Genomic DNA, 23,721 nt, shown 5'->3' on the forward strand with positions numbered 1-23,721 from the left:
GGCTGTAATCTTGGCCATATTTGATCAGAATTCCCCCAACATGCACTCTCTTTGTCGAAAGTACCCTCTGCAGGGGGTATTATCCCTCCCACAGACCTCCTGGTGATACTTTCTTTTCAAAAAACGTTTATCTGTATATTTTTGTAGGATAATGTAGGACTGGAGGGGTCGGGGGGGTACGCCATACCCCCCACAATATTAAAATTCGATTACCTTTTCGCTAAGACTACCATGAGGGTGTTAGGGGTAGTGGAGAATAAACTATCGACCCCTCCTTTGTCGAAAATACTCTGTTGGGGCAATTTAGAGCTTCATTAAGTGTTTTGAAGGGTCTTTTGGACCACAAAGCAATTGTTTTAGTATACAGGGTGTTACAAAAGAATGAGTCACCTAAATTGGTATACAGGACTCGAATATATTTCAATTGAACACATTCATAAAAACAACAAATAAATTAATAACACTTTCTCTCTCTCTGTGTACGCCTATGGCTTTAGCTTTAAATGTATCTTCATGTGACGATTCAGGTGTGCGTTGTCGACGAACGACTTGAAGCACGCTATGCAACGGTACGGCTTCTCGCCAGTGTGAGTGCGGACGTGCCGCGTCAGGCTGTGACTGCTATTGAACGACTTGTCGCACACGAGACACTTGTGCGGCTTCTCGCCGGTGTGCGTCCGCATGTGTACGGTGAGGTCGGGCTTGTGACCGAAACGCTTTCCGCACACCTGACACTCGTGCGGCTTCTCGCCGTTGTGCGTGCGGACGTGCGACTTGAGGTTGTGGTTCTGGTTGAAGCCTTTGCCGCACGTCTCGCACTTGTACGGCTTGAGGCCGGAGTGCGTGCCGTAATGTCGCGAGAGGTGCGCGCTCGAGTTGAAGTCCTTCTCGCACAGGCTGCACTTGTACGGTCGTTTGCCGTTGTGGAGGCGGATGTGCCGCTCGAGCTTGATCGCGTTCTTCGAGCTGAACTCGCACAGGTTACACTTGAACGGCATTACGCACGTTTTCGCCTCAATGTGACGGTTGAGGTGCGACACGTGATTGAAGGAACCGTTGCAGAGATGGCAGTTGTAGGGTTTCACGCCCGAATGCGTGCGTACGTGCTTCGACAAGTCCGAACTTTGTCGGTACGCCTTCGGGCATAAATGGCATTGGTATGGCTTTTCTCCTGTGTGAGTCCGCATGTGACTTTTAAGTATCGTTTTAATCGTAAATGCTTTATCACATAGTTGGCATTTAAACGGCCGTTCCCCCGTATGAGATCGCATGTGAATCGTTAGATAAGACTGCTGGGGGAAGCCTTTGCCGCACACTTTACATTTAACCGGCTTGTCGACGGTGTGCACACCTAAAATGTGTATCCGTAGCACGTTTTTGTAAGCAAAAGCCTTCCGGCAGATCGTGCAGACGTAAGGACGACCGGTCGGCTTCGGTTTCACACAGTAGCTGCCCTTCTTCCGACTCGGAAGGTCCACATTCACCGGCTCCGCATCGGGTACCTCCTCGAGGATGGTTATCGGTTCCGTTTCAACTCCGCCCGTATCGTCTTCGACTTCAACTTTGGCTGCGAATTCACCGAAAAGTGGGTAACTGTAGGTGTAGTTGAAGAACTCGTAGGAGCTCAAATTTGAATTTTGATCCTCCTCTTCTCGTTGTTCCGTCTTGACGACCGCCACGCAGTCTTCCTCGGTCATTTTTCGAGTTATTTGACTCAAAAATTACATTTTGTTTCGTAATTTTTGCACTTATTTTGATTAACATAACCTCATTCGCGTTTAAACTACTCCCTCGCAATGTGTTTGACAAAGATAGCTGTATTTTTGGGCGATAGAGTATCGATTTTGAGATACGTGGGTGCTTCCATAAGGTTTTATCCGACATTGTTTTTAAGAAAATGTGTAAAAAATGATCGTGTATGAATCACGAACTATGGAAGTGACTACGCTACCGTGAACTGTGACAGCAGTTCTACAGGAAAAGGAAAGTGTTGAGCCACCTACAAAAATTTTGTATTTTCAAATATTAAATAAAATTCCAAATTCGTTGCAGAAATTAGTTTGCGCGCAACATGAGGGTGCCTTAAACGTATAGAATCGTCAGGCACAATGGAAAAGGCCACCTTAGCCGAGAACGAAGGAATTCTCGGTGGGCCGACCGGTCTCGATGTTCCCACACAGCTTGGTTCGTGCACAGTCTCTTGGCTCTCGACTAATGTGTTTGATTACAGAGATTATAGACGGTCTCGATGGAGTCGCCGACTTCGACACACACTTAATGCCCGAGCTGAACTCCGATCTGATGTCAATGGACACTGATCCCGAAGCGAACGTGATAATGCAGCATATGGACATAAGGGAGCCACTGTCGAAGTTGAAGAAGCTGCTTGAAGGTCGGCTAGGCGTCGAATTGCCCGGTTACGCTTTCTACCTGCAAGGAGCGCAACTTGTATGTATTGTCATAGGAAGTGGCACGCATTAATCGTTTCTCAGTTAGAGCTGCACAAAAATCTCGTCGACCAATGCGTCCAGGGAGAGGGTTTGGTTCAGGTCAATCTCGAAATTCAAACGAACATCAAACGTATCAACATAATCGACGTGCTGAAACCCGCAGAGGAGTACATCGATTTCGGTAGGTCGTCGCAACGGTTCCGCGATGATTAACAGCCGTCGTTGTAGAATCCTCGATTACGGAAACGGAGGAGACCCTGCCGCCGCTCCCCGAGAAGCACAAGAACATCGTCCACTGGCAGGTGGACGAAAACTTCAAGCAGGAGCAGGAGCGATTAAAGATCCCCTCAGATCCGGAGGAGTGGGACGCCGTCCACGTCAAACACTGGGTGCAGTGGGCGGTGCGGCACTTCAATCTGCCGAACTTGAAGCTGTCCGATTGGGCGATGACCGGCAAGGAGTTGATGGAGCTGAACCTGGCGCAGTTCCAGATTATGGTGCCGAACGATCCGGGCGATATTTTCTGGACGCACCTCGAGCTTTTGCGAAAAATGAAAGTGATAGGTAGGCGCGCGATGTGATCTCTTTAACTTGTCATTTACTGCGGATTTTAGCGACGATGAAAGTTGACGATGAGCCACGTCGGCCGCCACGATTAATGAAGCACACTAAGGTAACTTTTCTGCATGTTTTCCTTCCTTTCTACGATTTTTCATTGCGATTATTCCCAAAGGGGTCTATAAAGAAAGGATCTAGAGTGCTTTGTCTTTTCCATTTTCAACTTTGCAGTTTCTTATAGGTCAATCGTATCACGTCGAATTTTTCTTCGAACTACGGAGTACTGGAGCACAGCATGGTGAACGGGAATCGTATCGGGAATAACGGTCAAATACAACTCTGGCAGTTCCTATTGGAGTTGCTGACGTCGCGCGAGTACAAAACGCTGATACACTGGCAGGGTGACGACGGCGAGTTCAAGCTGAGCAAGCCCGAGCTGGTGGCGCAGCTGTGGGGCGAGAGGAAGAACAAGCCGACGATGAACTACGAGAAGTTGTCGCGCGCGTTGAGGTACTATTACGACGGCGATATGATATCGAAAGTGCAGGGGAAGCGGTTCGTGTATAAGTTTGTGTGCGATTTAAAACAGTTGATAGGTTACAGTGCGCTCGAACTAACGAGGCTTGTTAATACGGGCAATCCTTTGTGAAGCCTAATAAAAATTGTTGTTAGTTTTATTTTTATAATGCCTTGTTTTATGTAAAACGATTGCAAAAACACTTGGAGAGCTTCCCACAATTTTAGAATGTGTCAGGAGAGTAAATGTCTCGTATTTTATGTACCCCTGATGCCCCAATGTGTCCACTTAAGATTAAGACTTCTAGAATACTGCAAATTAAGTAGATTCAACGTGAGAACATGAATATTGGGGCACCCTGTACAAAAATTGTGAAATTCGCGTGTGGAAAAAAATCAGTATAAGAAGTAGTCTTATTATGTATGACAATTGCCATGTATCATTTTTCATACTGGTTAAAGTGTGGTTACGTTATGTATTTTAGTTTTAGGTATTTTCATTTTCTCTTCCAAAATAAATAGGGAATGACTTCGAGAAATGACGAGGACGACAACGGATTTGCGGAATGGGTAATGCAGTCGCATCGTAACTTTCTCAGTTGCCTAAAAGTTTACAGTTTAGGGGGGCTACATGGCCGCAAAGAAAGCGAAGCTCGTCGAGCAGTACGAGCAGCAAGCCTCCTCGTCGAAGAAACAGTCGGACATCCTGACCGGGGTCGCGATCTACGTAAACGGCTACACGTCGCCTTCGGCCGAGGAGCTCAAGATCTTAATGTCGGCGCACGGCGGCGTTTACCACACGTACCAAATGCCGAAGACGACTCACATCGTCGCCTCGATCTTACCGAACGCGAAGGTAATTCGCGACAAGTTACGCCAATTAGTAATCCGTGCGATTAGTAGGTGAAGCAACTCGGCAGCGTTCCCATCGTTAAGGCCACGTGGATATCGGATAGTATCGCCGCGGGCGCGCTTCTGGACCACCGGAAGTATCTGCTGTACACGGGTCACGACGACAAACAGCCGAAATTGGACTGCGTTAGACCGAAGACGCTTACGGCGGCCGACCCCGGTTTTCTCTCCGAGTTTTATAATAACTCGCGACTACACCTCATCTCGACTTTGGGCGCCGAATACAAGCAGTTGGTGAACCAGTTGAGGGAGAAGTCGAACGGCGTCTACCCGGGCAGGGAACGGCTGAGGACATTACCGCGGGGTCTCGCGCCGTCTGAAAGGGTGGTGATGCACATCGACATGGATTGCTTCTTCGTGTCGGTCGGACTGAGAAGCAGGCCGCAGTTGCGAGGTCGACCGGTTGCGGTCACGCACGGGCGGGGCACGCCGATAAATCGTCCACAGGTTTTGTGATTACCTGATATCGGCAGAACATGTAATAACTCTAATGACAGGCTAGTGTCGAGTGCGAGAACGAGCTCGTGAAGAAGTATTTCCCGAACGAGAATTTCGAGGATGTGGATTCGCACGGGTCGATGGCGGAGGTGGCGAGCTGCAGTTACGAGGCTCGGCAGTGCGGCGTGCGCAATGGTATGCTTCTAGGTAACGCCTTGAAAATTTGCTCCGACCTGAAAACGATCCCCTACGACTTTGAGGTTAGTTTACACGTTTTGCAAAGTTCAGATCTGACGTTCGTCCATTAAGGGCTATCGCGAGGTCTCGACGGCGTTGTATAAGACCATTGCCGAGTACACGCTCGATATCGAGGCGGTGAGCTGCGACGAGATGTACGTCGACGTGGCTCCGATTTTGGCCGCTGCAAACATTACGGTCGAAGATTGGGCGACTCACATTCGCAAGGAAGTGATTGCGGTCACCGGTTGTCCGTGCTCAGCGGGGTTCGGCGCAAATCGGCTTCAGGCCCGTTTGGCCAATAAGAGGGCGAAGCCGGCCGGTCAGTTCTATTTGAGGCCCGACGACGTCGAGACTTACATGGCGCAGGTCAGCCTGTCCGATTTGCCGGGGGTTGGTTCGGCAACCGTCGCGAAACTTACCAAAATGGGTTTACATAAATGTGGTGATTTACAGGTAGGTTGTCCCCCTCTCCTGTACACACAGAATTCCCTCCAAGAAATGCAAGCAAATTACTTTGAAATCAAATAATACCTAACCTAACTTTTGAGGGCCATGGAAGTTTTTAATGTACCTTTTCCGTTTCTGTATAGGGTGCGTCAAATTCGTGACTCACCATTAGCATCTCCGTAACGGTGAGAGATACAGTGTAGGTTAATGGGGGCAAAAGTTCCCTGCTTTTGAAAATCTGAAAACGTTTTCATTTTTCCTAGTTTAAGTGGTCGGAAATTGAACCGTTCCCGTTAGTACCTCTTTCGGTATACTCGTTAAGCGTTATAACGGGACTATGTGTTTGTTAGGAGGCCCTGGCTCCATTCTATCATTGGTTTTATATATAGATTTATTAACGTTATGCCACCCTCTTTCTGTAACGATCATGCAGTTTTTATTTGTATATTGCGTTCACGCCGTATATTTCATTCCTTCTTTAATGGACAGCGGGTCTTTGCTATTAGCAACGTCTAGTGCCGTGTTTGACGTTTGGCCCCGGCTCTTGAACAAGGAGGACTGAAATTTGCTCAGGAAAATGGTGAAAGGTGTTCAAAAAGTAACTTTTAAAAAAGTTAGGTTAGCTCCCATTCCATTCTTTAATTCACATTTAAAAGTTGTGAGAGTACCGTAATAAACTTTGAGGTTTGCTCTTTAAGGTGTAATTACATTGATTGCAAATTAAATTTTTACAAGCGCATTTACTTTTCATCTCCCATCTGTATTAGTTACAAAGTGCTGCCACCAGAGGTCTCACTGTTAATCCGAATCCATAGATATATAAATACATAGATACAGCCATACCCCAACATAGTTCAAAAGGACGTACCATCTATTACCATCACTTTCGGCACATTAATTACGTATAGCGCTATCCTTTATAGAGGTACCCTGAGCATGGAAGGCAAGATTCGCATTATTTATTATAACTGTCAATCAAATTGTTAGCACAAATCACACAGAAAATTATCAAATTTGAGACTTTACAACATAAATAAACCGCCTTTTTATTTATTTAAATTGCATAGCAGCAAAGAAATGTTACATTTAAAATGGAAGATGTTATTTAGAAAGCTGGCAAATGAAGAATTTGAAAAAATTACAGCTGACAACTGGAAGAAAGTGTGTGAACATGTGGAAAGTGATTAATTTAAAAGAGAAGTTATATTGGTTGATGTTTCTGAAGTTTATAATAAGTGTTAATAATGACAGTGATGATTCGGATTTGTCAATTTCATCTGATGATGATTCGGATTGTGAACTTTTACAAACGTAATGAATGTTGACTAAATGAGTATTATCACCAATTGGATATCATTGTTAAGATGTTGTATTTATTTTAAATAAATGTACACGTGTAGCTTACTTACTACAATTAACACTATAATTTCAAAAAGAAACCCCACCGATTGTACAACATATGCCGAAAGGGAGGCAAGACGCGTAGCGACCAAAATTTGATATTGCACGCACACACAGTCTATAAATCTCGTTTTCCTAAGAATATTGCACGGATCCTTCTTTGTGATCATGATACAAACGCACTGCATCAACATCATATAGGCCAAAATGATAATTGGAAACGAATTCACTTCCTCTCGCAACTTAATCTCCGTTACCAATACGCCTAAAACCATGCAATTAAAATTAAAATGTTGAACATAAACTTTACTTACTTACGGTTTTTTTGGTATTCTGCAAGCCAGCAATGAATTCACTGCAGCACATCGTGCCAAACAAGGTAAACATAGTCCCAAATTTGAATGGCGTAGCTCTATGTAATAAAACTATTTCAGGAATAACAATTATGGACGCGTCTATCATTATGGCAAGCACTAATGTTATTCGTATTCAATTGATAACGCAATAATTACATAATATTTAGTGAAAAAACCGCCCATCATGTTTAGGGCGAATATTTTTAGTTAGATTTGATTTCGCGCAATCGTGAAATGTGTCAACTGTCACATGACTTATGGGACGCGCTAAGTTTGTTTTAAGCGTCCGATTCGCGTACGACATAGTGGTTAATGCAATAAAAAGAGATAGAACATGTTTCTTCTTAGGTTAGAAAGTAATGGAGAGATGTACAAATTTCTTAGATATGTTTTTTAAAAACCGAGGTACGTTTGTTAAGGATGGCTGTATCTAGGTATTTATATATCTATGTCCGAATCGCGAATAACTGAATATTTCTGTATACTTTCTCTGTTACACAACCTTTGTCAATAGACAGTTTCAAGAGGCCAAATCCAGGCGGAACTGGGCAACAAGATCGGACAAACCGTCGCGGATCTCGCGAACGGCATCGATCACAAACCGCTCAACTTCCATCACGAACGCAAGTCCGTCTCGGCGGACGTGAACTACGGCATCCGCTTCAAGGACAAGACCGAGGCGTCGAACTTCCTGCAGTCGCTTTCGGCGGAGGTCTGCGCGCGTTTGAAGGACGTCGGAATGCGCGCGAGATGCCTGACGCTGAAGCTGCTGGTGCGCGCGCCCGACGCCCCCGTAGAACCGGCCAAGTACCTCGGCTGCGGCGTCTGCAATACGATCACCCGCTCGACGACGTCGGCGGGCGCACTCGGCGACGCGGCTAGCATCTACAGGGAGGCGAAGGTCTTGCTCGATCGCTGCGCGGTCAATCCCCGCGAGCTTCGCGGCGTCGGCGTACAGTTGACGCGTCTCGAGGCGACGCCGCCCCGCAACACCGCCATTAAGCGATTCCTCCAGGGGGAAGTCAAGGCGTCGGCGAGTAACAAGATCGATTTGCGCACCTCCGATGAGCTTCCCAACCGTATTACACCTGAGGTTGTTTACGAGTACCCGGGGGAGAAATCGCCCTTCGAAAGCTTGACTTTGGACGAACTGCGGCCGCTCATCTTAAAGTGGCTGGAATCGACAGCGACCCCTAAGAATATTGATGTGACGCTTCTGGCGGAGTACCTGAAACAACTGGCCATTGATAGACAAATTGAACGACTGAAGGTGGTCCTCAGTTTCTTGTACAGGTGACATCGTTTCCGAGGTGCTTCCCTAGCTTAATGTGGTTTTTCAGGCACATCTCCAGATTGGGGTCCTGCAAGTGGCACGACGCCTATTGGAAATTAATCGACATCGTCCAAGAGGGAATGGTGGCACGTTACGGCGGCACGATGCTGGTCGAGCGCAGCTTCTGTTGTTCTGTACATTCGTAGGAAAATAAATAAACGAGACTATGGTTTATTTCGGACAGTTACAGTTGGGTACTTTTGGCCGTCGGTTGAGGGAGGCGGTGGCGGGTTAAGTGCGACATCATGTCGTAGTAGGAGTAAGGGCCGTACATGTAGTACTCCTTCGTCTTGTAGCACTCGAAGTAGGTGTCGATACTCTTCTTTTCGGCGTCGGAGACGTCGCGAAACGGATGCGGTGCGCTTGCGCCGCATTTACATCCTTTTTTCTGACACTTGGGACAGGCTATGGGCCCCTTGCAAACGTTCGAGCAATAGTGACGAATTTCCCGAAGCAGTATCTCCGTTTTCGCGCAGGCAATGATCGATTTTTTCACAGTCTCGGGCTCGCCCAAACTGACCTTGGTATCCAACGTGTATCTGCCGATGAGGGGTTTTCTTAGTCGTTGCCTGCAAGTGTTTCGCGTATAGAATGGGAGAGTATAGTGTTCTGGCTTACTGGTGGCGGCGCACTTCTTTTTGCAGGGATCGGGGGGCGGATTTTTGGGTGGACATGGTGGACATTCCGGTTTCGGCGGTTCGGGAGGCGGGCACGCCGGTTTCGATGGCGGAGGACAGGAAGGCGGCGGCGGGCACGGCGGTTTTTTCTCGCAACCACCGCTAGCTTCACGAGTCGGACGCAACGGCGCGGTGGTCGCGCTTCTACCAAAAATGCCGTAGTGCGACCAGAAACGGGTGATAAATTGGTACGGACTGAGAATTTTGATTATAAACGTAGAAAATCTCGAAACGCCCATCGTGTAAATGAAAATTTAAAACGTCAAAATGGTTACTATTTTTTCTCATGGCTCACCAGATCGACAGTGACATTTTCAGTACTACCGTCATGGATACCATGTCTTTAGGTGCGTATTAGGGCTCTCAACACCTCCTCGCACATTATAACCTCCTGCTACCAAATTGGAAAAGATTTAAAACGAAATTTGGCTTCGAAATATTTTTCTGGGTGATGGGAAAAGACCTCCTCGACTATTATGTTCTCCTGGTAGCCAGATAAAATTTTAAAAGAATTTTCTGATTATCCCCTCGTGTATTTGGAGCTGAAACACCTCCTCGCACATTATAACCTCCTGATACCAAATTGGAAAAGATTAAAACGAAATTTGGCTTCGAAATATTTTTGTGGGTGATGGGAAAAGACCTCCTCGACTATTATGTTCTCCTGGTAGCCGGACAAAATTTTAAAAGAATTTTCTGATTGTCCCTTCGTGTATTAGGAGCTGAAACACCTCCTCGCACATTATAACCTCCTGCTACCAAATTGGAAAAGATTTAAAACGAAATTTGGCTTCGAAAAATTTTTGTGGGTGATGGGAAAAGACCTCCTCGACTATTATGTTCTCCTGGTAGCCAGATAAAATTTTAAAAGAATTTTCTGATTGTCCCTCGTGTATTTGGAGCTGAAACACCTCCTCGCACATTATAACCTCCTGATACCAAATTGGAAAAGATTAAAACGAAATTTGGCTTCGAAATATTTTTGTGGGTGATGGGAAAAGACCTCCTCGACTATTATGTTCTCCTGGTAGCCGGACAAAATTTTAAAAGAATTTTCTGATTGTCCCTTCGTGTATTAGGAGCTGAAACACCTCCTCGCACATTATAACCTCCTGATACCAAATTGGAAAAGATTAAAACGAAATTTGGTTTCGATATATTTTTGTGGGTGATGGGAAAAGACCTCCTCGACTATTATGTTCTCCTGGTAGCCGACAAAATTTTAAAAGAATTTTCTGATTGTCCCCTCGTGTATTAGGAGCTGAAACACCTCCTCGCACATTATAACCTCCTGATACCAAATTGGAAATGATTTAAAACGAAATTTGGATTCGAAATGTTTTTGTGGGTGATGGGAAAAGACATCCTCGACTATTATGTTCTCCTGGTAGCCGGACAAAATTTTAAAAGAATTTTTTGATTGTCCCTTCGTGTATTACGAGCTGAAACACTTCCTCGCACATTATAACCTCCTGATACCAAATTGGAAAAGATTAAAACGAAATTTGGCTTCGAAATATTTTTCTGGGTGATGGGAAAAGACCTCCTCGACTATTATGTTCTCCTGGTAGCCAGATAAAATTTTAAAAGAATTTTCTGATTATCCCCTCGTGTATTTGGAGCTGAAACACCTCCTCGCACATTATAACCTCCTGATACCAAATTGGAAAAGATTAAAACGAAATTTGGCTTCGAAATATTTTTGTGGGTGATGGGAAAAGACCTCCTCGACTATTATGTTCTCCTGGTAGCCGGACAAAATTTTAAAAGAATTTTCTGATTGTCCCCTCGTGTATTAGGAGCTGAAACACCTCCTCGCACATTATAACCTCCTGATACCAAATTGGATCAATTTAAAACGAAATTTGGCTTCAAAATATTTTTGTGGGAGAAGGGAAAAGACCTCCTCTACTATTATGTTCTCCTGGTAGCCGGACAAAATTTTGCAAGTGATTGTCCCCTCGTGTATTAGGAGCTGAAACACCTCCTCGCACATTATAACCTCCTGATACCAAATTGGAAAAATTTAAAATGAAATTTGGCTTCGAAATGTATTTGTGAGTGATGGGAAAAGACCTCCTCGACTATTATGTTCTCCTGGTAGCCGGACAAAATTTTAAAAGAATTTTCTGATTGTCCCTTCGTGTATTAGGAGCTGAAACACCTCCTCGTAAATTATAACCTCCTGATACCAAATTGGAAAAGATCGAAAAAGTACGACTCGTTTTGGATTCTACGCACCAAAATTAGTACGAAAAAATGTTTTCCCGAGAAATTTTGGTGCAGTCGTTTTTGCTAAAAAAGGAAGTGTATACACTGCCTTTTTTTGAGGCGTGAAAAAAAATTGTCTCAGAACGACCGGAAAAAAAGTTTTTCTGATAGAATTTGGCCTGTAGAATCCATAATTTCAAACAGTTCCAAGATTCGACTACTAGATCAAAAGTTATAGCCCTTTGAATTTTTGGTCGAAATTGGATTCTAGCCTATAACTTTTGATTGAGAGGTCTAATCGAAAACGTACGACTCGTTTTGGATTCTACGCACCAAAATTAGTACGAAAAAGTGTTTTCCCGAGAAATTTTGGTGCAGTCGATTTTTGGTAAAAAGGAAGGGTTTACACTACCTTTTTTGAGGCCTGAAAAAAAAATTGTCTCAGAACGACCGGAGAAAAAGTTTTTCTGATAGAATTTGGCCTGTAGAATCCATAATTTCAAACAGTTCCAAGATTGGACTACTAGATCAAAAGTTATAGCCCTTTGAATTTTTTGTCGAAATTGGTTTCTAGCCTATAACTTTTGATTGAGAGGTCTAATCGAAACAGTACGACTCGTTTTGGATTCTACACACCAAAATTAGTACGAAAAAGTGTCTTCCCGAGAAATTTTCTTCAAACCTCTCGCAATTTGCATTTGCCTTTATTTGTTCGGAACATCCCAACTGACTTCCCCTGTGTGAAATTATGCTTGCTGAATCCAACCAAAGCTGGTGACAAATATATTTCTCTGGTTACTTTTGTATAAGTTGGCAGCACTGACAGTTGTAAACATCTCGTGGCATTTAATGGCTTTATTAAACGAAAACTTAATTATTTAATCGATAATTAATATTGATATCCCGTTCCTAAGTGAGCACAGGGTCCAAAGCAACAATTATGACTGAAGAACGATTGCACATAGTAAGCGAAAGTGGCCCCACAGCAGGCCCGACCCCTCCACGCACCTAACCGCCATTGTTTGTATCGCAGGACTGGGGCAACGACAAACTCTACCGAACACAGAAACACGTCGAGCGAAACCCCTACGACCTGGAATCCTGGTCGATTCTGCTACGCGAGGCGCAGGTCAAGCACATCTCGGAGGTACGGCCGTTGTACGAACACATCACGCACATATTCCCGAGCGCGTCTCGATACTGGCGGATATACATCGAGCACGAGGTTCGTCCGACGCGTACGTATAACCTCCGATCGTTATTCTAAAGCGTTTTCGCTGTTACAGATGAAGTCGAGAAACTACGAGAAGGTCGAAAAGGTAGGACGTACGATAGTTGTGATTGTCTTTATAAAAAACTTGCTATTACGTACAGTCCGTAATAAAATTCGCATCGTTAAAAACTTGACACCTTTTATTTCAATGCTCTCTCTCTAATGCGTTCAGAATTCGAGAGGCAATTTTCTTAATTACGCCCCACGGGGGTGGGGATGTTTCATTTTCATTTCTTGGAAAAACAATTGTTTATGGAACAAAACATTTGAATGTAACAAATGAACTATCTCGGATATTTTTCAGTTTAAAATATCCGAGATATTTGTAAAGAAAAATGCCCACGCCCTTCCCCCCCGGCGGTAATTTCTAAGAATGCCTCTTGAATTGTTCCCCGTGGGGTAATAACCATTTTTCGACAGCTATTCCAACGTTGCTTAATGAAGATCTTAAACATTGAGCTGTGGAAGTTGTATCTGTCGTACGTGAAAGAGACGAAAGCCTCCCTACCGACTTACAAGTAAGTACCTCCCTCACATGATCGTTCGGCGGTACACGACGCCCGTTCTAGAGAAAAAATGGCGCAGGCGTACGATTTCGCGCTCGAGAAAATTGGCATGGACATTCACTCGTACTCGATATGGAACGATTACGTGAATTTTTTAAAGGGCGTCGAGGCGGTCGGCTCGTACGCCGAGAATCAGAAAATATCGGCGGTACGTAAGGTCTACCAGAGGGGCGTCATTAATCCGATGATTGGAATGGAGACGTTTTGGAAAGATTATATAGCCTTCGAACAGGTACAATAACGGGTCAATTATTTTAAGGATATTCCGATGTGCATATCCTTGGAATATATTTTTAGATAATCTGCGGAATATCCTGCTTGTTTTAATGTCACGAAAATTTAAATATATCTCGAAACGTTTATCTATAACTGCAATTTAATTTATACTGTGGAATATCCAACTTTCATGGAATATTACTCATTTTTTCTGTTTCTGTACTCGGAATAAGTTGGAGACAGACTATAACCCAAGCGAAAGTGTAAAAGGAATTATGAGTACTGATATTTTCAAATTTAGAAATTTTGTGCAATTGATATCGGAATATTCTTTGCATATCAAAGTAAGGAATATTATAGGTATCTAATATTTGACGGGTATAATAATAATTGATTGCCATATCACAGGAATATACTAGAAAATGTTGGGAATATCCAACTTTCTCATAGCAATTACAATGCATGGTCATCACTTGTTTAATAGAAAATCGTTTTCTAACTTTTACCACGACGTAATTGAGGAATATTCATTGCTTGTGACGAATGGTATGGTATTACTACATTTTTATGCATATATCAAAACAAGTGTGTCTAGTCGAGTGAATAGATTTGTATGTATCTCGGTGGTTGTTTGGAATATCTTTTTCTTAAGGGTCCCAATGTAAGTTTAACGATATCCTGTATTTACATTAATACAAAACTGTATTAGTGTAAGGGAATGAATGTTTAAGAATATCCAATATGTATGTACAATGGCAACTGATATCCTATATCTACCTGCTGGAATATACTTGCAATTTGGAGGTGGAACATATAATATTCCCTTACCTTGAGCTCGGACCATTTATATCTAATATTTTGCTGTGGGAATATACTTACAACCTAGATTACTAACTTTCATAGAATATTTTGAACGTTGTCACAGAATAATTTAGGAATATCCAACTCGAGGGGGCAGTTGAAATAAAATTATTTTCATCCGTATCAAAATAGTGGAACATTCCCACATTTAGCAGTGGGAATATACAATGCTTTTCGCAAAGTATATTCTTTTCAAGATATTCTGAGAGGATATGCCTGCAACTGGAGTTTTTTTGTAGGCAATTAATCCTATAATAGCCGAAAAGATGTCGATTGAACGCAGTAGGGACTACATGAACGCGAGACGCGTCTCGAAGGAGCTCGAGGTGCAGATACGAGGCATCAACAGAAACGCGCCGAGCGTTCCGCCGTCGGGCGGCAACGACGAGCAAAAGCAGGTGGAGCTGTGGCAGAAGTACATCGCGTGGGAGAAAAGTAATCCGCTGCGAACGGAGGATACCGCCCTGCTGACGCGGCGCGTCGTCTTCGCTCTCGAGCAGTGTCTGCTGTGTCTAGGTCATCACGCCGACATCTGGTACCAAGCCGCTCAGTTTCTCGAGTACAGCTGCAAGGTGCTGCAGGAGAAGGGCGTATGTCTGATCCCTCCCCTGTGTCACGCATCCATTTAACGCGCATTTCCGCAGGATGTCAACGCGTCCAAGCTCTTCAGCGAGGAGGCGGCGAATATGTTCGAGCGCGCCACGAGCACGCTACTAACCAAAAATATGCTGCTCTACTTCGCGTACGCCGACTACGAGGAGGGGCGCGTGAAGTACGACAGGGTGCACCAAATCTATCAGCGCTACCTGGACATACAGGACGTCGACCCGACGCTGGTACACCCCCCGCCCGTCTGTGTCCGAACTGCTTTAATCGCGCTTAACGTTGCAGGCCTACGTGCAGTACATGAAATTCTCGCGCCGCGCCGAGGGCATCAAGTCGGCGAGGAACGTCTTCAAAAGGGCACGCGAGGATCCCCGCTCCAAGTACCACGTCTTCGTCTGCGCCGCGCTGATGGAGTACTACTGCAGCAAAGACAAAAACATCGCGTTTCGCATCTTCGAGCTGGGCCTGAAGAAGTTCAGCGGCAATCCCGACTACGTCAGCTGCTACATCGACTATCTCTCCCACCTGAACGAGGACAACAACACCAGGGTCCTCTTCGAGAGGGTCCTCTCGTCGGGCAGCCTGGAGAACGCGAAGTCGGTGTAAGTGTCTCGGTGCTCGGGCGCCATGTCGTCGCGGTAACCTCGCGGCTTCGTTTCAGGGACATCTGGAATCGCTTTCTCGAGTTCGAAAGTAACATCGGCGACCTGCAGAGTATCGTGAAGGTCGAGAGGAGGCGCGCCGAGGTTCTCAACAAAATTAAGGAGTTCGAGGGACGGGAGACCGCCCAGCTGGTGGATCGCTACCGCTTCCTGGACCTCTATCCTTGCACCGGCCCCGAATTGAAAAGCATCGGGTAATTGATTTTCACAGAGCCGACCGATGGGTGCCCACCCCAAATCGTCATCTTCAAGTTACTGGACCATTTGAGGTGTGGTATCCCGATATCGTCGAGCCCGGCCCTGGTCTCGCGTTGCTAAAAACTAATTTGCAGCTACACCGACGTGATCACGATCACGGGGGCGGGGCGTAATCACATCCTGCAGCAGTTCATCAATTCGGACGTCGACTCGGGCACGCCGAAGCCTGACGTCGCGCAGATGATCCCGTACAAGCCGAAGGCGAACGCGTCGCCCGGCGAGCATCCCGTTCCGGGCGGTTCGTTTCCGATGCCCCCGAACGCCGCCCACCTCTGCACTCAGCTTCCGCCCCCCTCTTGCTTTCGCGGCCCGTTCGTCAACTTGGACCAATTGGTCGACATCTTCAATCGCATTCAGTTGCCCGAAAAAAGTGAGTGTCGCCGGTGGCGTGCGCGCGTTGTCCAAGGTCTCATTTCAGTTCCGATGCCCGACGAGAACGGCGGAGACGTGCGCCTCTTCGATCTCGCGAAATCGGTACATTGGATCGTGGACGATTCGCAGGGCGGCGTCTTGAGAAGGCGAAAACGCATCGGCTTGGCGTTGGACGGATCGGACGACGAGGACTTCACAATGCCTCCAGTAAATGACATTTACAGACAGAGGCAACAGAAAAGAGTCAAATAAGTTTGTTAGGTAGTGAGTTTTATAATTTTTTGCTGTATTTATGTATTTCTATCGGAAAGGATTAAAGTAATTCTTTTTTAAGATGCCATAGGTAGTAGCATGCGCATTGCGCAAACCAAAAGGCATTCTTGTTTCAGCTTTTTGTTTCCAAATTTAATCTTGCAGTTTTTACTGATGGACTGTGGATGCTAATTACAGTAAATAATGGGATCATAATTCGATATAACTGCTAAATCGTGTATAACCTCATTTGTAATAGGAGAGTAGACTCCTGATACATATTCATTTATATCTGGATAGCATAGATCGTAGATAGAGAGCTTCTGGACTTTTCACGAAGCCAGTAACCATCTTAATCTATGCACTCTGTGCTCCTGATAATAGATAATTTATTCTTTGTTATTTACAGGTTTTGATGATATCAGGGCAATATAAATCGCAAGAGTTTCTTGCATTAGTTAGGGAGTAACCTCTTCCACGTAGTTCTGTGTTCCTGATGTAAGCATTTTTATGCGAATGCAGATGTGAATTTCTCTTTTCCTTGGTGTTTTTCTGTTTATTTTTTTTCAATGAGGAGGCGATTAACCACTTAATCATTGCACTTCTGTGCTCTTGATACATGTATTTTTTTTATTTGAACTGTGCTGTGAATTGTATCAGGAGAGAATTTTTTCCTTAGGGTGTTCACCTTGGAGTTGGATAACCCTTAAACCCTTTGGCGCTCCCATTGGATGTCATTTTTTGGAGGCACAGGTAGGTGTTATTCCAGGTAACGAGAGGAATGGGCCGGCCGGCATGTAGACCAGTCTGCAGCTCTTCAAAAACTCCTCGCGGAAAGGGGCTTTTAGACTCTTTCACTAAGGCGACAATAGAGTATCTAATTTTTGATTGGTTGTTAAGATCGGCGGCCATTTTGCATCCAGTATAGATAATTGGGTGCGTTGAACCAGGCCACTGCTGTCGTAACGGTATTATTGAACGCGCAGTAACTGGGTAACCAGTTAATTCCAGGTTCAGTGGCAACAAGCAACCGGCCAGTCCACGGCCTTATTAGAGGAACCAGGAGAACGAGCTCTGAACTAGGTACAAAAAAAATGGTTGTGGGGGTATACTAAAAATGGGTCCAGCTAATTTAATCGGCCGAAATTTGGTACTGGAAACACTTGCGTAAGCGTTGAATGCGCCCATAGTAGCGTATGCAACACGTCATACGTGTATGTATTGTGTGTTGCCTACTAATTTAGCACTATTCGACTTTTAAACATTTGGAAACTTTCAGAGCGTGTAATTTGCTCGTTTTATAAATAATTTATTTGTCGCTTAAACTACAATTAAAACACATTTACAAAATCGGCCTAACATAACTCCCGCTTTCTCTCAAAGCCTTCCGCTCGAAATACCTCCGAAGTGCACTGTCAAATACGTCCCCCACCGTCCGTTTCTTCCATATATCGACTTTCACTTTCTCACGAACTTTCGCCTCGACCTTCACCTCCTCCACCTCTTCGGCTTCCGTTTTATTTTCGTCGGTCCGCACGACCTCTGCCGAAGTTTCAGTTGCGGCCTCGACCGGAGGAACGGCCTCGGCCCGTCCCTTCTCCCCCTCCGAATCGGACGAGTCTATACTGAAATCGGAATCGGCGTCGATATTAGACGGCAGATGCTGCAGTTGCGGCTTGACTTCGGGCTCCGAGTCGGAGCTCTGCTCGCGCTGACTGCGGTACCTCCGCCTCTTCGACTTGGCGCCCTCCCCCTCCTCGACCTTGTCCTCGTAGAGGACCTTCTGGTCGTAGAGGTGCCGATAGAAGCCGTCGATGTTACCCTGCTTTCGCACGTCGCCGATCGCCTCGAGGTAGTCCTCGCGTTCCTCCTCCTCGTCGAGCTTCTTCAGTTCCTCGAGCTTGGCGCGGTACGCCGACGTAACGAACGAGTCCTTATCCTTGAACTCTTCGCCTTCGGCCTCGCGTTCCCGTTGCACCTGCCGTTCGATGCGTCGCTCGTTCTCGCGTTTGCGCCGTTCGGCACTCTGCAGCAATTTGTTGATGTACTTCGGTTTCTTGTCGAGATCCTTGCGGGACAGCTTCGATTCCTTCCGTTTGGCGTCCATGTCGTCGTACAGCTCGTCATATTGAAAGACGGTCGGATCCTCCTCTATCGCCTTCTCTTGCAGTAATCTGTCCTATAATTTCTGCAACTCCATGACCGTTCACTAACGCATTCACTTTTACCTGTCGCTTTAACGCCGTTTTGAGCCCAGTTGGTTTAGCGGCGCCCGAGTCGGAGTCGGAATCGTTACCGAAGATGGACGGTCTGACGGGGCCAATTGGGTGTAAAGGTTTACTCTTGTTCGGGACAATAAGACCATACCTACAAAGTGTTCTGCTTGATTAACGTAAATAAAGGTGTTCTCTTACTGTTTTTCCATTTAATTTTGTTTTTAGTAATCAACAACTTTTTGGTTATGTCACGAAAAAGTCGATCAGGTAGTTCACTGTAAACAAGATAAGTATACCTCTGGCGGCAGTACATTGCACTAATACAGAAGGGGTCGAGGGTGCCATTTGGGCATTTACAATGAGTACCAGTAATCAATATTGTACTGTTTACGGCTGTAAAAGTAAATATACATTAAATTCAAACATTAGCCTTCATCGAATTCCAGCCAAGGGAAAATCAACCGTGCGGATTACAACAACATTGGGAATCGAAGAAGTAGACATCCAAAGAGCATGGAAAATTAATCTTCAAATTGATAAACAAATTACCCCATACTTGAGAGTGTGTTCCAATCACTTTTCGGACGATTCGTTTTTTTTGTTTGGTAAGTATAAATATGCCTCTTCGTAACTGGCCTTCCACGTATTTTAGGTCAACCAACGCAAAGACGCCGGTTAAAGAGGAATGCCGTACCCACTAAGAATTTACCGGCTGTGAAAATGGGAGGATCTGCGACTACTAGGCATTGTAGAAGACTCGCCCCTTGTGAATAATGAGACTGACCGTTCTGAGTGATCCGATGGGAAGATTGGTTGTTCTTGATGTATGAGAAACGTTAGCATTGAATTCCGACAATAGAAATTGAAAAGGGAAAGGATTTATAACCAAAACAGGAGGACCATGGTGAAGAACTCGCAGGAAACCCCTTCTAATGTAATTCAAACGTCTCAATGGTTAATGTCGAAGCGATTACATGATTGCAGCAGCTACCGATAGCGGAACGCTTTTTCCTAAAAAATCGAGTCTCAAGTTGGATCATTCAACAGAACTACAGATATAAAAACGGTAGTGAAATGGGACAAAAGTGTTACATGGTTTGTAAGAACGAAAAAATGTGTTGTTGTTTATGCGAACTTTGAGTGTAAATTGTAAAACGTACCAGTGTCGAGTGGTCTAACGACTTTAAATGAAATCCTGTGCAAGAAATTACCAATCGCAGAAGAAAATTCCATTTCAGATCATTGAGTATGATGTGCTGCCTACAAAACAGGCGATGTATTTTTCAAGTATCTATGCTAATTTAGGGATTTTGGCCTTTAGAATTCATATGTAACCTTTGCTTATTCCGGTCCTGATCACGTATCGTCCTGACATCTGGCGTAATTAAGTCAGACATATCTTACCAAATAATGTGGGGCACATCATTATTACCATTATATTAGTTATTTAAGGTTTTGGACAGATGTCACCACAGGCACCAAAAAATTTCTTTAAACATATGAGCTTCGAGTTCATCAAACTAATGTAAGATGTCGGGGAGTTATGTTTTGCCCTTTACGTAAAAAGGGGCCCGTTTTGATCACTATTTTGTAACATTTCTGCAGTGGGTAGCAATAGCACTTATTACGGTGTCCTTCATGTACTTAATTGGGGATAATCATGCAAATCCCGAAATTTGAATATGAGTACTCGATATTTGTGTAGCCTGGTTTGTAGGCAACACATCATGCTCAATGAACAGAAAACGAACATTTGTTTTTGGAAATCGTAACTTCTTATGCATAGGAGTTTATTTAAAGCCTTTGGAAGAACAATTTCAATAACAGCTACATTAAACTGAACCGTTTTACAACAACTTTCACACGAAGATCGCACAAACAACACATTTTTGGGTGCTTGCAAACTGAGTAACACTTTCGCTCCGTTTCGCTGCCAATTTCACTACCGTTTTTATAACTTTAGTTCTGTCGAATGAACTCAAGGCTCAATTGTTTAACGAATAGCTTCGCACCATCGGCAGCCGCTGCAATCATGTAATTGTTCCGATTTTAACGTTGAAAAGTTTGAATGGGTTTTCTGCGAGTGCTTCAACGTGTCCTCCTGTTTTGGTTACAAAGCCTTTCCCTTTTCAATTTATGTTGTCCGAATTCAATGCCAATTTTTCTCGCCCATCGAGAACTACCAGTCTTCCGATCGGACGACACAGAGCGATCAGTATCATTTTCCGCAATGCCCGAGTCTGCCGCTTCCTGTCACTCCCAGTTGCCAGTTCCACAATTTAAACCTGTAAGCGAGAAAGGACTGATAACAAAGTTTAATTTTTGACTATAAAATAAACATTCATTTATGAATTTGAGGTTAAAATTTCATACATCTATGGAAGCGTCTATGGTTTTTAATTGGAGCGCTCTGACATCTAACGTTAGTTTCATAAAGTATACAAAACAAGTAGGGTGGTGACATCTTTGAGGTGTAGGTTGCAACTAAAATAATGATGGTAACAAAGTGTCCTGCATTTTTCGATAAAATGTTAGTCCACAATAATAAAGACAGATGTCACAACAGTATATTCTGCTTGGATTATTTTCATATTACCAAAAACTCAGGTAAGGCTACAAGTACAACCATTTTGGGATTTGTGCCTTTCCCTGTCAAAGGAGTAAACCACGAAACTCGTAAAATTAAACTTTTCGCTCCTGTATTATAGCCTATTCCTTTGGGTCAGCGTTTTTGGATTGCCATAGGACAGGGCGAGTGAACGTACGGCCGTCCGTACAGATTTTTTGACGATTTTAATAAAGTATATGTTCGCAATATACGAGTTAAATCGCCATAAGAGTACGCCGCAATAAATAAGAATTTTAAATCGGTGTTCGTTTTAAAGACTTTTGAGAGTTAAGTTTCATGTGAGTTAGGTTAGATACAAGATTGAAAAAATTTAAAACGCCCAAACTAATCTGACCTAACCTAACTAGCACTCTAACCTAACCTCACTAGAATTTTATTTTAACTTTCAATCTCCTCGCACATCATATTCTCCTGATACCAGATTTTTGAGCTAACCTAACTACCACCCTAACCTAACCTCACTAAAATTTTATTTTTAACTTTCAATCTCCTCGCACATCATATTCTCCTGATACCAGATTTTTGAGCTAACCTAACTACCACCCTAACCTAACCTCACTAAAATTTTATTTTAACTTTCAATCTCCTCGCACATTATATTCTCCTGATACCAGATTTTTGAGCTAACCTAACTACCACCCTAACCTAACCTCACTAAAAATTTATTTTAACTTTCAATCTCCTCGCACATCATATTCTCCTGATACCAGATTTTTGAGCTAACCTAACTACCACCCTAACCTAACCTCACTAAAAATTTATTTTAACTTTCAATCTCCTCGCACATTATATTCTCCTGATACCAGATTTTTGAGCTAACCTAACTACCACCCTAACCTAACCTCACTAAAACTCTGACAGAGATAGAAAAAGACCTCTTCGTATATTATGATCTCCTAGTAGCACGACACATTTTGCATAAGTTTGTAGACAAGTAACAGGTGTAGTATTACGAAAGGAAACACCTCCTCGCACTCATATGATCCTGATACAGAATTGGCAAATTTTTAAATCGAATGAAAGCTTTGAAATAATTCTGACAGAGCTAGAAAAAGACCTCTTCGTATATTATGTTCTCCTAGTAGCACGACACCTTTTGCATAAGTTTTGTCGACAAGTAACAGGTGTAGTATTAGGAAAAGGAAACACCTCCTCGCACTCATATGATCCTGATACAGAATTGGCAAATTTTTAAATCGAATGAAAGCTTTGAAATAATTCTGACAGAGCTAGAAAAAGACCTCTTCGTATATTATGTTCTCCTAGTAGCACGACACCTTTTGCATAAGTTTGTCGACAAGTAACAGGTGGGTATTAGGAAAAGAAACACCTCCTCGCACTCATATGATCCTGATACAGAATTGGCAAATTTTTAAATCGAATGAAAGCTTTGAAATAATTCTGACAGAGCTAGAAAAAGACCTCTTCGTATATTATGTTCTCCTAGTAGCACGACACCTTTTGCATAAGTTTGTCGACAAGTAACAGGTGTAGTATTAGGAAAAGAAACACCTCCTCGCACTCATATGATCCTGATACAGAATTGGCAAATTTTTAAATCGAATGAAAGCTTTGAAATAATTCTGACAGAGCTAGAAAAAGACCTCTTCGTATATTATGTTCTCCTAGTAGCACGACACCTTTTGCATTTGTTTGTCGACAAGTAACAGGTGGGTATTAGGAAAAGAAACACCTCCTCGCACTCATATGATCCTGATACAGAATTGGCAAATTTTAAATCGAATGAAAGCTTTGAAATAATTCTGACAGAGCTAGAAAAAGACCTCTTCGTATATTATGTTCTCCTAGTAGCACGACACCTTTTGCATTTGTTTGTCGACAAGTAACAGGTGGGGATTAGGAAAAGAAACACCTCCTCGCACTCATATGATCCTGATACAGAATTGGCAAATTTTTAAATCGAATGAAAGCTTTGAAATAATTCTGACAGAGCTAGAAAAATACCTCCTTTTATATTATGTTCTCCTAGTAGCACGACACCTTTTGCATTTGTTTGTCGACAAGTAACAGGTGGGTATTAGGTAAAGAAACACCTCCTCGCACTCATATGATCCTGATACAGAATTGGCAAATTTTTAAATCGAATGAAAGCTTTGAAATAATTCTGACAGAGCTAGAAAAAGACCTCTTCGTAAATTATGTACTCCTAGTAGCACGACACCTTTTGCATTTGTTTGTCGACAAGTAACAGGTGGGGATTAGGAAAAGAAACACCTCCTCACACTCATATGATCCTGATACAGAATTGGC

At 43.8% G+C, this 23,721-nt stretch overlaps 6 protein-coding genes and 1 long non-coding RNA gene across 7 annotated transcripts; 4 read left to right on the plus strand and 3 right to left on the minus strand.

Annotated features, from left to right (window-relative positions):
* Positions 1-293: 293 nt before the first annotated feature.
* Positions 294-1,816, minus strand: LOC116161852 (zinc finger protein OZF-like). The gene has a single exon (XM_031475324.1). It carries the CDS (start codon positions 1,695-1,697, stop codon positions 486-488), a length of 1,212 nt encoding a protein of 403 aa, XP_031331184.1. The 5' UTR covers positions 1,698-1,816; the 3' UTR covers positions 294-485.
* An 85-nt stretch (positions 1,817-1,901) lies between these two features.
* Positions 1,902-3,694, plus strand: LOC116161851 (DNA-binding protein Ets97D). The gene is made up of 6 exons (XM_031475323.1): positions 1,902-2,184; positions 2,231-2,448; positions 2,493-2,631; positions 2,679-3,014; positions 3,065-3,123; positions 3,250-3,694. The coding sequence occupies exons 1-6, from the start codon at positions 2,109-2,111 to the stop codon at positions 3,655-3,657; spliced, it is 1,236 nt and encodes a 411-aa protein (XP_031331183.1). The 5' UTR covers positions 1,902-2,108; the 3' UTR covers positions 3,658-3,694.
* A 254-nt stretch (positions 3,695-3,948) lies between these two features.
* On the plus strand, positions 3,949-8,825 carry LOC116161848 (DNA repair protein REV1). The gene is made up of 7 exons (XM_031475320.1): positions 3,949-4,094; positions 4,147-4,380; positions 4,428-4,883; positions 4,934-5,134; positions 5,184-5,567; positions 7,833-8,611; positions 8,659-8,825. Exons 1-7 carry the CDS (start codon positions 4,050-4,052, stop codon positions 8,795-8,797), a joined length of 2,238 nt encoding a protein of 745 aa, XP_031331180.1. The 5' UTR covers positions 3,949-4,049; the 3' UTR covers positions 8,798-8,825.
* Positions 8,807-9,619, minus strand: LOC116161854. The gene is made up of 2 exons (XM_031475326.1): positions 9,270-9,619; positions 8,807-9,220 (listed from the first exon to the last, which is right to left on the minus strand). Exons 1-2 carry the CDS (start codon positions 9,332-9,334, stop codon positions 8,836-8,838), a joined length of 450 nt encoding a protein of 149 aa, XP_031331186.1. The 5' UTR covers positions 9,335-9,619; the 3' UTR covers positions 8,807-8,835.
* Positions 9,620-12,358: 2,739 nt separating this feature from the next.
* On the plus strand, positions 12,359-16,686 carry LOC116161849 (protein suppressor of forked). Its single transcript, XM_031475321.1, has 11 exons — positions 12,359-12,503; positions 12,573-12,764; positions 12,826-12,858; positions 13,233-13,330; positions 13,382-13,610; positions 14,695-15,045; positions 15,100-15,291; positions 15,347-15,663; positions 15,723-15,917; positions 16,056-16,351; positions 16,400-16,686. The coding sequence occupies exons 1-11, from the start codon at positions 12,480-12,482 to the stop codon at positions 16,603-16,605; spliced, it is 2,133 nt and encodes a 710-aa protein (XP_031331181.1). The 5' UTR covers positions 12,359-12,479; the 3' UTR covers positions 16,606-16,686.
* A 1,212-nt stretch (positions 16,687-17,898) lies between these two features.
* Positions 17,899-19,160, minus strand: LOC116161550 (nuclear speckle splicing regulatory protein 1). The gene is made up of 3 exons (XM_031474936.1): positions 19,020-19,160; positions 18,834-18,972; positions 17,899-18,784 (listed from the first exon to the last, which is right to left on the minus strand). The coding sequence occupies exons 1-3, from the start codon at positions 19,028-19,030 to the stop codon at positions 17,948-17,950; spliced, it is 987 nt and encodes a 328-aa protein (XP_031330796.1). The 5' UTR covers positions 19,031-19,160; the 3' UTR covers positions 17,899-17,947.
* A 124-nt stretch (positions 19,161-19,284) lies between these two features.
* Positions 19,285-21,389, plus strand: LOC116161552. Its single transcript, XR_004143408.1, has 2 exons — positions 19,285-19,426; positions 19,474-21,389. It is a non-coding gene; the product is annotated as an uncharacterized LOC116161552 (long non-coding RNA).
* The last annotated feature ends 2,332 nt before the right edge of the window (positions 21,390-23,721 follow it).

Source organism: Photinus pyralis, unplaced genomic scaffold (genome assembly GCF_008802855.1).
Source record: "Photinus pyralis isolate 1611_PpyrPB1 unplaced genomic scaffold, Ppyr1.3 Ppyr1.4_LG10, whole genome shotgun sequence".
NCBI lineage: Eukaryota > Metazoa > Arthropoda > Insecta > Coleoptera > Lampyridae > Photinus > Photinus pyralis.

Bases quoted from the DNA above. Each gene is read 5' to 3' on its own strand.
- LOC116161852 (XM_031475324.1), bottom strand. From the start codon at position 1,697: ATGACCGAGGAAGACTGCGTGGCGGTCGTCAAGACGGAACAACGAGAA.
- LOC116161851 (XM_031475323.1), top strand. From the start codon at position 2,109: ATGGAAAAGGCCACCTTAGCCGAGAACGAAGGAATTCTCGGTGGGCCG. The intron at 2,185-2,230 runs GTTCGTGCACAG...GTTTGATTACAG, and splicing joins CGATGTTCCCACACAGCTTG to AGATTATAGACGGTCTCGAT. The intron at 2,449-2,492 runs GTATGTATTGTC...ATCGTTTCTCAG, and splicing joins ACCTGCAAGGAGCGCAACTT to TTAGAGCTGCACAAAAATCT.
- LOC116161848 (XM_031475320.1), top strand. From the start codon at position 4,050: ATGACTTCGAGAAATGACGAGGACGACAACGGATTTGCGGAATGG. The intron at 5,135-5,183 runs GTTAGTTTACAC...TCGTCCATTAAG, and splicing joins CGATCCCCTACGACTTTGAG to GGCTATCGCGAGGTCTCGAC. The intron at 8,612-8,658 runs GTGACATCGTTT...GTGGTTTTTCAG, and splicing joins GTCCTCAGTTTCTTGTACAG to GCACATCTCCAGATTGGGGT.
- LOC116161854 (XM_031475326.1), bottom strand. From the start codon at position 9,334: ATGTCCACCATGTCCACCCAAAAATCCGCCCCCCGATCCCTGCAAAAA. The intron at 9,221-9,269 runs GTAAGCCAGAAC...AAACACTTGCAG, and splicing joins AAAGAAGTGCGCCGCCACCA to GCAACGACTAAGAAAACCCC.
- LOC116161849 (XM_031475321.1), top strand. From the start codon at position 12,480: ATGACTGAAGAACGATTGCACATA. The intron at 12,504-12,572 runs GTAAGCGAAAGT...TTTGTATCGCAG, and splicing joins CTGAAGAACGATTGCACATA to GACTGGGGCAACGACAAACT. The intron at 13,611-14,694 runs GTACAATAACGG...GTTTTTTTGTAG, and splicing joins ATTATATAGCCTTCGAACAG to GCAATTAATCCTATAATAGC.
- LOC116161550 (XM_031474936.1), bottom strand. The intron at 18,785-18,833 runs GTAAAAGTGAAT...CAGAAATTATAG, and splicing joins AAACGGCGTTAAAGCGACAG to GACAGATTACTGCAAGAGAA.